The sequence below is a fragment of the Megascapheus bottae genome, chromosome 7 (assembly GCF_031878675.1).
Source record: "Megascapheus bottae isolate mThoBot1 chromosome 7, mThoBot2.hap1, whole genome shotgun sequence".
Classification (NCBI taxonomy): Eukaryota; Metazoa; Chordata; class Mammalia; order Rodentia; family Geomyidae; genus Megascapheus; species Megascapheus bottae.
The window spans coordinates 64,720,905-64,737,335 of NC_143515.1; the positions used below are offsets into that span (position 1 = coordinate 64,720,905).

Here is a 16,431-nt window from a genome sequence, read left to right on the forward strand (position 1 = left end):
ATCTCCCTCCAAACCCTTTGAAGCAAGAGAGACCTCTCTGCAGAGTTGTTCAAGTGATGTAGTTGTGACAGGACACCAGATTCCCAGGGCTTCTCCTGTGCATGTATAGAAGCCTGTGAATTTTTCTGAATGTCTTGTGGGCCTCCTGCCCACAAGTTCTACACCAAACTCAAAGGCATAGCAGCTAACACTTTATTCGCCTTTCCATTACCAGCATAGAGTGAGGGGTGCCATGGATATTGATTGGAAAAATTAGGTTTTTATCTGAAATGGGACATAGTAATTATTTTCTTTAATCTATATGGCACGTCTTTTGATCCTTGTATTTAAATGCGGCTTGAGTATCACATCTATACTTTATGCTGTAAACACCATAGATCATACATTTCTTGTGACTGTTGATGGTGGCTTGAGCTGAAATCAGAAAAGCAGAATAGATTATTTGGGCTCTTTGCAAAGCTTTTCCTAATGATTTGTTTCTAATTCTATAAATAACAGCCTGGTGGAATCACTGTGATTTATGAACACATGTCTTCAAAGAGTTGAAGGCGTGTTCATCACAATTACAATATGTAAGCACAAAGTAGAAAATGAGAGCTGCTATGTGAGTTGACAAGTAGGAAATTGATTAGTTTGTGTAAGCTAGGTAGTCCCTTCCCTTCCCCTCAATAAAGTAGGGAAGAGAGAGGAGGGTGTACACTTGCTTAAGCCCCAAAGTGACTCCTAGAGGGGACAGTAACCTTTCTTATCTAGTTCATCACCTTACTACTGCTCCATCATTGTGTGTGTATGTGTGTGTGCGCACGCACACACACACACGTGCACATGAGTATACATGCACATGCATGCATACACACACACACACACACACACACACGCACACACACACGCACACACACGAGGAGCTAAGACCAAAGCTCTGTGTTCTCATCCAAAGCCACATCGTCTGCTTTCAAAGGGAAGCTTGGCCATGTACCTACCCTTTTCCTTATGCTCATAACTGGCTGTAAATCTCAGCTCTGGGCTCTCTCGCTGCTCAGTTAGGACAAGATTGGACGACATCGTTGGTTAAAGACATTCGCCCTTTTTTCCCTTCATGTCCTTTAAGTCTAGATTCATATGAGAACAACCTAGGTATCAGCATGGTGACTTCTAGTGTCTGGCTTTGCTTTTTATTACAGTAACTCCTTGTGAATCTTTGGCCACTTTTAGAGCCAGAGAATATGAAGCCTCTGGCTATGGGACCATCTCTGTAATTCTAAGATCTGCTTTCTCAGAGTCATGATACATCATGATAGCACCCTGTGAATAGTCACTGAAGATTAACCATCAATCCCAGAGCCATTGTTACTTTTTTTTTGCCAGTCCTGGGCTTTCTCAAGGCTAGAGCTCTACCACTTTAGCCTCAGCACCACTTCTGGCTTTTTCTATGTATGTGGTATGGAGGAATCGAACCCAGGTCTTCATGCATGCTAGGCAAGCACTCTACCACTAGGCCAAACTCCCAGCACCCCATTGTTACTTTTTTTAATGATTTTTAAGAAATTAAGTTGGTCAAAGATCAAATCAAGAATTTATGAGATGACTTATTTAAGTAAAAGCACACTTTTGGCAGAAATCATTCATCTTGCCCAAAGAGAGATGGGGTCATTTGGTAATTTCTAGTGGGAAAGCACCTTTTGCTTCAATGCTAGGAGGTCCTTGGTTAGTTCCCATGACAAAGTTGCCTCTATTTCTTCCTCCTCTTTCAGCCAAATATCTGCCCTGAAGATTCATGGACTATGGGGACATATGCCTTCTGAATTCAGAGTAGCCTCCCCCACTAGAGCCACAAGCTCCATTTTGTTTTCATTAAATCTCTTGCCTTTGGACATGGTTTACTGCAATTGCAAGAATTATGTGCCATTCTACCAAATCTTAGTATATTCTATGATATTACATCTACTTCCTTGTCATTAAATTCAAGATCACTTTTTAAAGTAACTATTTTATATGCATCAGCGTAAAACCTTTCTGGGGCCATAAATACTGTTCCTAGTCTACTTCACTATATTTCTCTTGAGACTTAATAGCCATATATCCAACTGTTTTCTTTTTCTTGATGTCATACATTTTATGGTTTTATTGGGAGCCTTTTATGCACCATTGTCCCTCCAAAACTCGATTTAAACCTTATGAATTAGGTCAGTGATCTTAGCAACAACCATTCTCCACTCTAGCCCATTGTTCTTATATCCTAAGAAATGATACCTATCCCATGCCTATTTTTTAATAAATACTAGCTTATACTATTTTCCAAATGCTTTCTCAACCAAGAAGTAGAACCTCCACGAAGCTGGCTGAAAATAGAAAAACACCATCTGTTGTCCCCTAAGGTATCTTTTGGTTTTTCCTGTACAGGACTTTAATATTATTAGAAACAATTCCAGATTTCTCTCTATAATCTTGATTGCTCCATGCATGATCCTGGTTAAGCAATCATAGCTATGGAGGGTAAGTCTCAGAAGACTTGTCATTCTGTCTGGAGATGGTTGCAGGAAAATGGGACACCTGGAACCTGACAACCAGGAAGTCAATCTCACAAAGTTCAACAAATGCTCTAGATATAATAGAACCATAATGACTACAAGTATGTGGGGGAATCTCAGCAAATCATGCGGAATCAGTACATCTCTTTAAACAACTGGCCAAAAGCAACCTATAGGTTATACATAACAAGGGCCTAAAACCAAGCAGCATTTCTTAGACCTCTTTTTTTTGAGGGGGGGGTCGTGGGGCTTGAACTTGAACTATAGGCCTGAGTGTTGTTCCTGAGCTCTTCAGCTCAAGCCTACCACCTTCCCCCTAGAACCACAGCACCACTTCCCATTTTCTAGTGGTTAATTAGAGATAAGGGTTTCAGGGACTTTAGTGCCTGGGCTGGCTTTGAACTATGATTCTCAGATCTCAGCCACCTGAGTAGCTAGGATTACAGGTGTGAGCCACCATACCCAGCTCTTATGCCTCTTTATCATCTGCTTTCAGCTTAATGTTTTACTAAAATCACAGTAATTGCAGTATTTTACATGTGTGCTATGAGAATTAGACATAAAGCCCTAGAACAAGGCTTAGTACAGAGTAAAAGGTCAATAATATCTAGTTCCTATTTCTACCATTATTATTGTCCCATTAAACATTTTCTATCATTTCCCTTGTTCCTTTCCCATTTCCCTATTAGTTCAAAGGTCTAGAATGAGCCCAGCTATTTCTTTCACATGGAAGTGTAATATAGCACAGGAAAAGAGCAAAAGATGGCACGGGGTGAACTTCTGATTGAAGCTGAAGATCCTTGGAATGGATATTATACATTTATCTTCCCAGGATGAAATTAAGAAATACATTTTCTCTTTTTTTTTTCCTCCTCAGGGACATTGCTGCCAGAAACTGCCTCCTGACCTGTCCTGGTACTGGAAGAATAGCAAAGATTGGGGACTTTGGGATGGCACGAGACATCTATCGGTAAGCATACCACTGTCCCCCACTGAAGCCAGTCCCGATGACCAGATACCCACAAATGAACAGCCCATAGCTAATGTACCTTACTTGCTTTCCTGAGACCTTGTCAACTTGCTGCATGAAATTTCAGGATAAAGGGAAACCTGAATCGGTATCCCTGCCAGAGATTCTACCTCCAAGCAGTAATTGACACTGGGTTTTTAATTAGGTTGTCTCTTTGGTTCCCTTCCTCTCCTGCTGCCATGTTCTCAGAATGGTTCTGAGTAACTTGGATACTTGTTACGGGGCAAGCTTCTAAGTTGGCCCAAAACTGCCCAACCTTTCTCCTTCCCCTCAGGGCTCAAGAATTCTAAATGGATGTCACAGTGTCCATTCTTAAGGCCTGAGCTCCCAGGATTTTTCCCTGTCATATTTTCAATGCTACTTTAAACAACAACAATAATTTAAAAAGTGCTTCTTGATCTGAAGATCTTACAGTGGCTTACCTAGCCACTTTGGGTCTTTAATAAGGACCTAAATTTGATCCCCAGCAACAATATTGCCTAATAGGATTCAAAACCTATTTCTAAATACAAACCTATTTTTTTCAATATGAAGCACTTTCTGTTACATTTTTCTTCTCAACCTGTAGTTTTTTTCCCCCTAATTATTGACCACCATTACCTGCTACATGCACAAGCTGGGCAAGTCTCTCCTCTCCATAGTCACTGAGTCCCGAACCCCCTGGGGTAGGAAAGAGACATACTTATGTAGAGTTTCAACTTTTTAGAGAGTATTGGAGATGATATGGATACCCCTGAGGACATTGGCCAGAACTGGTACTGTATTCAAAGGGGCAAAGAGTCTTCTTCTGAGCTAAGACCACAGAGGAGCTGAAGATGACTCAGTCAATGAGGCCTTCTCTGGAGCTTCCTACCACTGCTGCATCCTGAGAACTTTTGTATTCTCCTTTTAACCGTGTATACCTAGCATCTCAGCTTTCTGCTACTGTGACAAACAACTTAAAAGGAAGAAGAGGTTTATGCTGACTCACTGTTCTGGAGGTTTCAATCTATGCTTATTTGGCACTGTTGCTTTGAGCCAGTACACCATGACAGGAGCAACACAACACAAGCCCATAATGCCACGTTTATCTCATGGTAGCCAGGAAGCAAAGGGAGAAAGGACTGGACTAGAATCCTAATATCCCCTTGAAGGCCATTCCCTCATTAACTTGACTTCCTTCTCCACAGCCTCATCTCCTAAAAGTTTCACTACCTCCCAATCATGCAATAGGCTGGTGACCAAGGCTTTTGTGGGACAACTGAGATCCTCACTTAGCCTTCTAACCATTCTTATTTGCCTACAGTCCCATCACTCTCCCATACTAGTCAATTGTGTGGGTCAAGAATTGTCTCCTAAGAGAATTGCTTGACCTCTCAATTCCTCCTCTGTGAGACTTTCCTCATATCTCACCCTCCATCACATAGAGCAAATCAATCCTTCATTCATGACACTAAATTCTGTCCCTGCTATTTTGTCATGTTCAGTGTCTGTGCTGTGACTGCAGATGTGTCTCTTTCTTCCACTAAACTTATCCTTGGGAGACAGATGATGACATATTTATGTCCTAAGCACATGGCAGAGTACTTGATACATACCAATAACTCAGTACATGTTTATTGAAGTAATTAATTAATGCAGGCAGCTAGTGAGAAGCTGTCTCCCATAACGCACCCAGACAACAGAACACCAGGCTAGGTGTGGAATTGACTTAAAAGGTAGATGCGTTAATTTATTAGTTTTTCTCAGGGAAGTACACTAATGACATTACTGATGAAAACTACTAAATTTAATTCATCTCTGTGTTAAGCTAACTCTATTCCCAACCCTATGTTCTCCTGTCTGGGTGTGTTATGGGAATGGCCCCCACCAGCTGTCTACATGATTTGTCAAGTGCACATATTGAACTAAATGCTGCTATGCAAGTGCCACAGAGGATCTAAAATGAATAAGATGCCAGCCCTATCCTACATTACTGCAGGTCATCAAAAAACATAATGTACTTAGAAGGTTGGAGTCATGTTATTCATTGTGAGTTATAATAAAAAAAATCCAATAGGGAAATCTCAACATCTGCTAGTAGGGATCTTACTCAGTGCATAGATCTTCTCCTTGGTGCCTCAAGTGGGCCATTAAGTGACGCCAAAGTTCTTAACTAAATGATATGTGTTCTCCTCTGGCACTACCAAGGACTCCTCTAAATTTCAGTCCTTTAATGGGAAAACTATGTTGCTGCCATGTTCTCAAGTTTCTTGGCAGAGATTCTGTTTGATGCCATGTCCAAATCCAAGCTTGGTTTCTTCTTCCTCCCCACAGAGCCAGCTACTATAGAAAGGGGGGATGTGCCATGCTGCCAGTTAAGTGGATGCCCCCAGAGGCCTTCATGGAAGGGATATTTACTTCTAAAACAGACACGTGGTGAGTCTTCCTACTGTGCTCATGTAGGCACCACTGGGGTGGTGTTTCCTGGGCCAAATGAGTCATACTTGTCACTGAGCCCCTGGGCTCATGGGGAAAAGAATGGGAAAGGAAAGATTTGCTATGACTCACAGCAGTGGTTCTCAAGTATTGATGCATCATAATCATTGAAGAGCTTCTTTAAATGAGGATTACTGGACCCCTCCCCGAGAGTCTGTAATTCAAGTCTGGAGTCCTGCTGGACACTTACATTCTGAGTAGATTCCCAGGTGAGGATGACTGTTGGCTGGGGGACCATGTATTGAGAGACTCATGTAATTTTATGTGACAAATTAGGCCCACATTCCTTCACAAAGTGTACACATGTATGTGTGTTGTTAGAGCATTTCATTGCATCCAGAAAATATTTATCTTCCAAAGACAGAGATGGCAAAGCAGAACATCAGAGGCTAGAAAGTTTATGAACAAGTGGAACCATAACATACACATGTATGTATGCATGTTCTTAGAGCATGCCAACATATACACACATATATGTGCACATGTGTACATACATGCGGGCTCACACACACCAATAAAGGGAGCTTTTTAATTGTATTAAAAATATTCTTGATGTCTGGCAAAGACAGAGAAGATGACAAAGACAAAACTTCAGAGATTATAAATTTCTTAAACAAGTGGACCCTAGCTAAGATCACAAAGTTGCTACTTAAACTGTTGAGTCAGATTCAAAAGTGTGCTGTTCACTCTACTGAGGGCCCCAGAAAGGCCCAGGAAATGAAAGCAGAGGTCCAGCAAATATGAAATTAGTTAAGGGTCTGTTTAAGGACCAACTCTTCTGGTATATTGCTCCTCCTTCTCCTCTATCATCAAGTCTGAGGTTCTCTTTCCAAGGAGATTCAACTAAGTCCTTTAGATCTCTGTTTCTGCTAAACTACCAAAAAAGCTGGAAATGGAGCTGTGGCTCAAAGTAGTAAAGCACTAGCCTTGAGTAAAGAAGTTCATGGACAGTGCTCAGGCACTGGGTTCAAGCCCCAAGATTGGTACCAAAAAGTAAAAATAAAAAAGAAACAGAAGGAGAGGTGGAGGAGGAGGTGAAGGTGAAGGAGGGGGGAGGAGGAGGAGGAGGAGGAGGAGGAGGAGGAGGAGGAGGAGGAGGAGGGGGAGGAGGAGGAGGAAGAGGAGGAGGAGGAAGAGGAGGAGGAGGAGGAGGAGGAAGAGAAACCAAAAGAGGAACTGGAGGAGAAACCAGAGGAGCAAGAGAAAAGAAGAGGGAAAGGATGTAATTAAGGTGACAATCTTAACATGTGGTAGTTTTTTAGGAGCAGGTGTTATCACATGTGTCCTTGCCACAGTAAGAGGAGGAATAGGAAATTCCACACTCAGTGAAGGAAGGGGCAGTGCAGGTTTGGTTCTAGCTGTCACCGAAAGCTGGGAGAAGCCTGCAACAACACTCCCTAAGCATCTTCAAAGGGAGCGGACCCTACTGACACCATGAAGTCAGCCCAGAGATACCAAAGTCAAATTTGCTGGTTAGTTGGAGATAAAAATCTCATGGACTTCTCTGCTCTGGCTGCCTTTGAACCTTGATCTTCAGTTCTCAGACTCTTGAATAGCTAGGATTACAGGCATGAGCCATCAATGACTGGCTAACGTTCATTTTCTTTAAATATATGATGACAGAAATGTTAAAGTAATGGATGGATTGGAATATACCGTTAAATAAAATTTTGGAAGAATAAAACAACTCTAAAAGAATGATTATGTATGAGAGAAAAGAAAATTAAGACGATTAGAACATTAGATCCATTAAAATGATGAGATGGGAGTCACAGAAATCAAGGAGGAAATGAAGAGAATAAAATGGGGAAATAATTCAAGATTTCCCAGCATCAGCTATAAACCTCCAGAGTGAAAGTACCCACCAAGTGCCAAGTGCCAAGGATAAAAAGAGCCACACAAGATCACACCACCCTGAACTTTCACACCAAAATTCTACGTGCTAACAAGTAGAATAAAATAACAGTACAGATAAAAGAGAGTACAAAGAACATGCACTAGCTTAGTTACACGGGAGACGAGATTATGGACAAATTTCTTCCAAATTCTAAAAGCCTTGTGCTGAGATAATGTCCTAAGATGGCACAGCCATACTAGAAGAACCTTCTCCCTGACCCAAGTTATATATGAAAGGCTTTGATGTTTCTAAGCCAATGAGTCTTGCCTTGAGCCAACCCACTGGATCTGAAAGTATGCTGCATGGGTCAGCAGCAAAAGCATCACCTGAGAACTCTCAGCCCCCCACCCCAGATATAATATGACAAAAATTCTTGGGAGTGGGACCCAGTAATCTGTTTTGTTTTGTTTTGGTTTTTGCCAGTCCTGGTGCTTGAGTACAGGGCCTGAGCACTGTCTTGGGGCTTTCTCCTCAAAGCTAGAGCTCTACCACTTGAGCCACAGCACCACTTCCAGCTTTTTCTATGTAAGTGGTATGGAGGAATCAAACCTGGATGCTAGAGAAGCACTCTACCACTAGGCCAAACTCCCGACCTGTAATCTATGTTTGAATAGGTCCCCTAGAAGATTCCCTTGTGCATCAAAGATAGAATATCAGCTGCCTAACCTACCTATAGACAGAAAAGAACTTAATAATTGTTCTGAACACATGAATAGCTATGGCCCATTGGTTCTGCTTTTAAGTACCACCATTAGTGAACGGTTGATACAAATATTCTTCATCAAGGATGTTCATTGGCTCATTGCTGGAATACAGAAAAGGCTAAAACAATCCAACTGTTCCTTGAGCCGCATATAAAAAGATAAACTGTTCGGGCAGTGTGTGTGTGTGTGTGTGTGTGTGTGTGTGTGTGTGAGAGAGAGAGAGAGAGAGGGGGGGGGGGGGAGAGAATCCTGTGTAAGGTTCCCAGAGAGGAAAACCACCACCTGGCTCAGGCAGTGGGGGAAGAACAAACTGCAGGTCCGAATGAGATGGAGGTATGCTGAGAGAGGGGAACAAAAAAGAGAAAAAGGAGGGCACTTGTGTTGTGCTGGATTATATAGGGGAAGATGGGAGGCAGGACCACAGTGGATGCAGAAGTGATCTCAGAGCCTGGGGAAGCTCTCGTTGTCTGAGGGAGGTGTGACCAGGGTAGTTTAAGAAATGACCTCAGTGGATGAGGAAATGACTCAAAGTCAGCAGACAAGTGATTACTGCTTTCAGGAAGATGAAGAGGAATAGGGAGGGGGGTAAGGGGAGGTAGACCAAACATCCTGGGGTTTGAACTCACAGCCTAGGTGCTATCCCTGACCTTTTTCTCTCAAGACTGATACTCCACCACTTGAGCCACACCTCCACACATCTGATGGATAAGTGGTGCTAACAACCTCACAGACTTTTCTGTTCAGGCTGGCTTCAAACAGCAATCCTCAGATCTCAACTTGCTGAGTAGGTAAGATTACCTACCATCCACATTAGGTAATAGGCTGTTCCTTTTTTATCTTGGAAAAATGGTTCTGCAATATATAAAATAATGCACAAAACATACAGTAACTGTATTAACAATGGTAAGTGAATATCACAAAAAATTATATTGCATTCTGGAGGAGGGAGAAGTAAGCTACAAAAAAGAAAAAGTAGTCTAAAACTGAAATATAAAGCCAGGCATTGGTGGAACACACTTATAATCCTAGCTAGTCAGATGGCTGAGGATTGCTGTTTGAAGCCATCATGGGCAGTTAAGTCCACAACATAGAATCTTTATATGTTAGGCTTTCTCATGTTGTTGAAGAATATCAAAGTATACTAGAAAAAGACATTCTAACTTCAGTGGGAGGGAGGGAGGGAAGAAGATCTAAAGATGAGGTTTTTGTGTATCTATCTTATTTATTCCGGAAAAAAAAGGGTAGCTGACCCAAAGGCAAAATAATACCTGGAGTCTCTCAAAAGATACTGGTATCAACCTGTCTCCAAGAACAGTCTACCTAAATATCATTTGTGTTTAATCATTACATCTATCTACTAAATCTAGCTAGATAGATAGATTTGATTGAGGTACATTATATGCAGGTGAGAAAATAGCACAATGAAACTCCTTTGCACAACTACTAGGTGCTAATAAAAGGAAAATCAAACTATCTAAGCTGGAAGAAAATGTCTAGGTACAATTCTTTAAGCCAGCTGCTTGCATGTTTGATTTTGCCTGTCATGCTTTGCTCTGGCTAGCAGAAAGACCACAAGAGAAGCAAAATATATGTGCTAAGCAATCAGTACACAACAGAGGCAAGAGCTCTGATGGTCTATTCCTGTATGTCTTAGGCCTGTCTTGTCACACTTTACTACAACCTGCTCACCTTAAAAATATGGAAAACACTTTTGCCCAATGTTTTTCACAAAAGTCTCTGAAATTTCGCCAAGATGACAAGAGTGATTTATGTTCCATAAAAGTATAATTCTCTATAATTTTTGTGTCAGTGATTATTAACAACAGAAAGCTACAACCAGACATTAATGATAGGCTTTATTTGAAGCGCACACACACACACACACACACACACACACACACACACACACACTCACTCACAGAGAGAGAGAGAGAAGGTGGGGCAGGGTTCTGGTGGCTTTCACCTGTATTATTAATTACTCAGAAGACTGAGATTTGAGGATCTTGGTTCAAAGCCAGTTGGGGCTGGAAATCCCTGAGACTCCTAGATTGCAACCAAAAAGCTAGAAATAGAGCAAGGTCTCAAGTGGTAGAGAGCTAAACTTGAGCAAAAACAACAACAACAAAAAAGCTGAGGGACAATGCCCAAGCCCAAAGTTCAAGCCCCAAAACTGGCACACACACAACCTTAATTACAGAGTGAAGGATGACAAAAATCAACATGCACTGTGTATATAAACTTCTTTGTTAAATGGCAAAAAAAAGTTCAATACTTAGCCTGAAAAGTTCAGAAAAGTGAGGGAAAAGGAAGGTTGAAAGGGTGATCTTGATCAAGATGCATTATATTCATAAACTACTTTGTTAAAGACCAGCTCAGACTAGATTCTATCTAAAACATCACAGTAAAAATGGCTGGAGGTCTAAGTCAAATGATAGAGTACTGCCTAATAAGTGTGAGGCCTTGAGTTTAAATAGCACCAAAATGGGGGATAGGAAGTTACATTGCAAAAAGAAGAAGGGAAAGAAAAGGAAGAAGAAGGAGGAAGAGGAGGAGAAGTAGGAGGAGGAGCAGGAGCAGGAAGAAATGATAATACCAAAATAACAGGCCCCATTGGATGAGAATGGGCAAAAAAAAAGACTGTTCACAAGATAACATAAACATAAAGTGAACTTCACAAGCCCTGTGAAAATATTCCATCATGGTAATTCATGATTTAGGATACTCCCCAATCATGTTCTAATTTTAGAAGTTCGCATAGTAAATCATATTTTTGGTGTAGAGGAGAGAATATGTTGAACTCTGGAAAGTGTTGAGACATGAACACTTTAATGTGTTTGGAAATCAACATTATGTAGTGAGAATTTCTCAATGTTTTTATTCTTTGTTATACTAAAATTATTGATTTCATGAACCTATCCTAACATAGTAATGGTAAAATTAATCCTGAGGAAATCCTGCTTTTAACAGAGATGAACATCATCCTAGCATTTTAAATAGCTTGAAAATTGAAGAGAATTTGATAAGATAAATTAGAGCATTACTGCTCAATGGAATATTTGACAACCATTTTAAATACTGTTTCCAAAATATATCAGCAAGGAAAATGTCTATGTGATAATGAAATTTAAAAAATCAAGGTTCAAAATTGCACAATTAATATAACTGCAATTAGGGTTTTTTTTTTCATCTGCCCTCTAAAAATTTCTAATTTTTTCATCTTTTATTTCTCTTTTACAGAAAGCTTATGCTACTTCTTTCTTAAAATTATTAATTTGGGGATCTCACAATTGTTACAAACCAAGATTTATTTCTCGAAAGCTCCAGGATAGAATTAAGAATAACAGGAATTCTTACTTTTAGCTTTGAAATAAATGGTGATGGGAGAGGGCTTTCTTTGCATGTGTGTGCATGGGTTTCTTTGCCCCAGTTCAGTCTACACAGCTGGTGAGCTCTAGTGCCTATCATTATTCAATTTGTCATCTACTCTGACAAGTTCCTCTACAAATGTGACATGACCGTGTGATCCCTGCTGTTCCATGGTGACGTCGGGTAAAGGGACAACCTACTACTGCGAACTTGGAAACTGGCTCAGACAAGCTAAACTTTCCAAAATAATGAGTTAAAAACTTCTCATCTTCATTGAAGATCTCATAGGGACAATGCTGTGGTTGGATTTTTTTCCAAAATCAAATGTTTTAGCTCTACACTCTTAGAAATCTTCCTGGAAATCTCTGCCTCCATTTTCTTTTTTTTTTTTTTTTTTTTTTGGTCAGTTGTGGGTCTTGAACTCTGGGCCTGGGCACTGTCCCTGAGCTCTTCAGTTGAAGGCTACCGCCCTACCCCTTGAGCTACAGCCCCACTTCCGGTTTTCTGGTGATTAATTGGAGGTAAGAGTCTCAGGGACTTTAGTGCACAGGCTGGCTTTGACCCGCGATCCTCAGATCTCAGCCTACTGAGTAGCAGGATTGCAGATGTGAGCCACTGTGCCAGGCTTCTGCCTCCACTTTTTAAAACTGCAATTAGGTTAAAAAAAAAAAAAAGGCAAAGCATAGAAATGTGGCTAGAACCGAAATGTTATGGGTGGTTATTGTTCAGTGGAGAGTCACATGTGCTACCCTCTCCATCCCTTTGATTTTCTGCATCTTGAGCCCTCTTCCAGTGGAGTAATAGATTCCTTTTGGAATGAAGAGAAAAGGCAGGGAGAACGCAGGGAAAACATTCAGCATGTATCCTACAAAATTAAGAAACGAGATGGGGGGTGTATGGGAATGTCAAGGGGGGTGACGGTGATCAAGACGCTTTGTCCTTTAAAGACCTTTTTGTCCTGTAAAGATAATTTTAAAAATCAAAAGAAAGAAAAATAAAGGAGAAGGATGGCGTGTGCGTGCGCTCACGTCTCCACCTGTGCTGTGTGTCCCGGAGAAGGATGGCGTGTGCGTGCGCTCGCGTCTCCACCTGTGCTGTGTGTCCCGGAGAAGGATGGCGTGTGCGTGCGCTCGCGTCTCCACCCGTGCCTGTGTCCCGGAGAAGGATGGCGTGTGCGTGCGCTCGCGTCTCCACCTGTGCTGTGTGTCCCGGAGAAGGATGGCGTGTGCGTGCGCTCGCGTCTCCACCCGTGCCTGTGTCCCGGAGAAGGATGGCGTGTGCGTGCGCTCACGTCTCCACCCGTGCCTGTGTGTCCCGCCCTGCGGCAGGTCCTTCGGAGTGCTGCTGTGGGAGATCTTTTCCCTCGGGTACATGCCGTATCCCAGCAAGAGCAACCAGGAAGTGCTGGAGTTCGTCACCAGTGGAGGACGGATGGACCCACCGAAGAACTGCCCTGGGCCTGTGTATGACTCTTAGACACATTTCTACTGGGAGCTCGTGTTCATTTGTGGGCCACACATGTGTCGTTAAGGGGGAGCTGAGAGCTGTTCCATGGAATAGCCTCTAAGATAGAGACGTGGGTGACCTCAACAAGATGATGTCTTATTGCAGACCATAGCCTCTTTCCATAACCTACACAGGTTGGGGTACCCCGAGAACTATGTCTCCAAGTCTGGATCCCAGCTACCAGCACTCCATATCTGAATCTCCCTTACATTTTCTGTTCTTTGCACTTTCTGTTCTCCTGTCTGGCCCCTCTCCCCTCCTTCCCAGAACAAGGCAAATGTGATGTTGAATATTCCATCCCCAAAGTGGCTTCAATTGAGGAGTGGGAAATAGGAGTCGCATTGTTTCATTATCAGGGTGATGTACAGAGGGGTTACAGTTCCATTTGTAAGGTAGTGAGTATATTATTTCTTGAGCATATTTAATATATTTAATGAGCTTAGCATTATAAAGCCTTACACTTGGACATGGTTCCCTGCCCTATCGTAGGAAGCAGCATCAACCTCATAGGCTAGATGAGTTACCACCCCCAAAGATAGATTCAAAGATAGATCCATGCCTGGCTGGGAGACATGGCTTTTCTATCCCCAGGTATCTCCTGACTTTATTTACTGTGCTTGTTCTTTCAGATACCGAATAATGACTCAGTGCTGGCAACATCAGCCTGAAGACAGGCCCAACTTTGCCATTATTTTGGAAAGGATTGAATACTGTACCCAGGTATAAACATTTTCTTGCTTTAGACAGCATTTGTTAGTTAAACTTACAGTACATGTAGAAAAATCGTAAAATGGCAGACTCTGAAATATGACATGAAACTTAAACTATAACATGATCGTGAGAATGAATAGCCACTCTCTGTAAGATGAAGTGATCGGCTTGTAAAAAATATTTGTATTGTTGAAACCTTGATGGATCCTTCATTCTAATAATGTAAACATTCCACTAATGTTGCTATCACTTTACATTTAAGAACCCCCCTACCAAGTTATTTTTCAGAAATTGTTCTTAACTATCATAACATCTAACTGATCTGATTTGCAACTGAATAAAAAAAAGATGACGTGATCGGTACTTGTTGGTCCATTTCATACAACAAATACCAGTAGCTTCCACTTTCATCAACTAAAGCCACAGAGGGCCACACAAAAGGAGCTGGAAATCCACAAGTACAACTAAGTCCCTGGGCTGGAGGCCCAGTGTTTTATTTGATGAAACTAGAGGCTCATAGAACTATGAAACATCTGCTCTCAAGTAATTAATAGTCTGGCTGGAGAAATAATACCATATAAAATAAACAACAGCCTACAGTTGCCAAATCATATGTCCTACTATATATGTGACAAGGGATGCAAGTATTAAGGGAACGAATATTCCAAATGACCTGGAGTCATTCTGACATCACCTGCCGGGAGTACTTGTATAGACATATGTTATACAAATTACTATTGTGTCATTTCATTTTTAGCTTTATTGAGGGTTCTTTCTATATTCATTTCATTGCCTTATACAGATGGAGGGTTAGTCTTGGATAAATTGCCCAAGTCCATTTTCTAGCAACCCTAAGGTCCCTGTAGATCCTTCTCTTGATCCTTTGGTCCACTGAATCATCACTGCCTCCCCCTCATCTTCAGCAAATCGCCATCACATCGAGCATTTAGAGGTTATCGGGAATTGGTTTCTTCTTTGTCTCATCTGCACCTGCAGCCATTCCCAGCGTCCCCCTTCCACCCCATTTGACCAAGAGCCCATCATCTCTGAACTAAAGAATCCCTGCATTGTGACCAAGGTACATGCAACAATGAGATACAGGGTAGGAAGAGCTTCCTGCAGCTACCTCCAGGTGGTAGCTGATGATGCTACCCACCCCCGCTCTCCCCTACCCCCCAACTGTGTTATCAGGCCATTTCTTTCTCCTATCTGTTTTCTTTTCCTTGCTTCAGACTCTTATTGTGCCAGGATATCTAACTCTGAGGATATTTCAAGAGTCAAGCAGTGAACCACTACCTTTCTAAATTCCTTGAGTGGGACAAAAGTCAGACGACTTCTCTGAACTAGACTCACTGTGTAGCTTCATCATCCTACCTGCACAGGCCTCTCAGCTCAGCAGGAAGCTGAGCACTCTTCTTCCAGGTGGCTTTCACTTTCCAAGATAACGGACTTCTTTCAGAAAACCGTTGAATGATATTGAGGTTATTACATTGTTTTTGGTTATCATTATGAAGGTGATGTACAGAGGGGTTTTACCATTACATAATACAGGTAAAGAGTATATTTCTTTATGGACGATGTCACCTCTTCCTTCACTCTGTCCCAGTGTTCTCTCCCATCTCCACCTGTAAGTTGTCTAGTTCATTTTCAGCACAGTGTCTACTGAATCCTGCTGCTACATTTGTCCACCCTTTGTCCCTTCATTTCTGTGTAAACTCCCCAACAAATAAGACATAGAAAAGAAAACAAAAACAACAAAGATAAAACCTTGTTTCCATTTCCTGGAGTTTATGTTGATCAATGTTATTTTATTATGGTCAGAGGCTCATTGGCATGGCATCTCTGTGATCTGCCCCTAAGACTGCCCTCCTTTGTTCTCACTGTGTGTCAAAGCCCAGAGTCCTGTACAATTTATCATGTCTTGGTATATTTTAGATCTAGCTTCTGCATATGAGAGAAAACATACTCCCCTTTGTCTCTCTGAGCTTAGCTTACCTCACTTAACATGCAAAGGACACAATATTATTCCTTCTGATGGCTGTGAAAAATTACATTGTGTACAGATACCACATTATTTGAATCCACTCATCTATTGTAGGGCATGTAGGCTGTTCCTATACCTTTGGCTATTGTGAGTAGTGCAGCAATGAACATGGTTCTGCAAGTGTCTTGATGGTACTCTGGCTTGTGATGCTCTGGGTGGATGCCCAGGAGTAGTATGGGTGGGTTGTA

General features: G+C 41.7%; 1 protein-coding gene across 1 annotated transcript in view; it reads left to right on the forward strand.

The window, feature by feature from the left end:
• LOC150060927 (ALK tyrosine kinase receptor) overlaps positions 1 to 16,431 on the forward strand; it is a 35,801-nt gene that overhangs the window by 8,674 nt on the left and 10,696 nt on the right. Inside the window, exons 9-12 of the mRNA XM_090337221.1 lie at positions 3,406 to 3,498; positions 5,854 to 5,955; positions 13,311 to 13,445; positions 14,118 to 14,208. Of these exons, the coding sequence (XP_090193347.1) occupies positions 3,406 to 3,498; positions 5,854 to 5,955; positions 13,311 to 13,445; positions 14,118 to 14,208 (421 nt within the window). The remainder of the gene's footprint in view (positions 1 to 3,405; positions 3,499 to 5,853; positions 5,956 to 13,310; positions 13,446 to 14,117; positions 14,209 to 16,431) is intronic.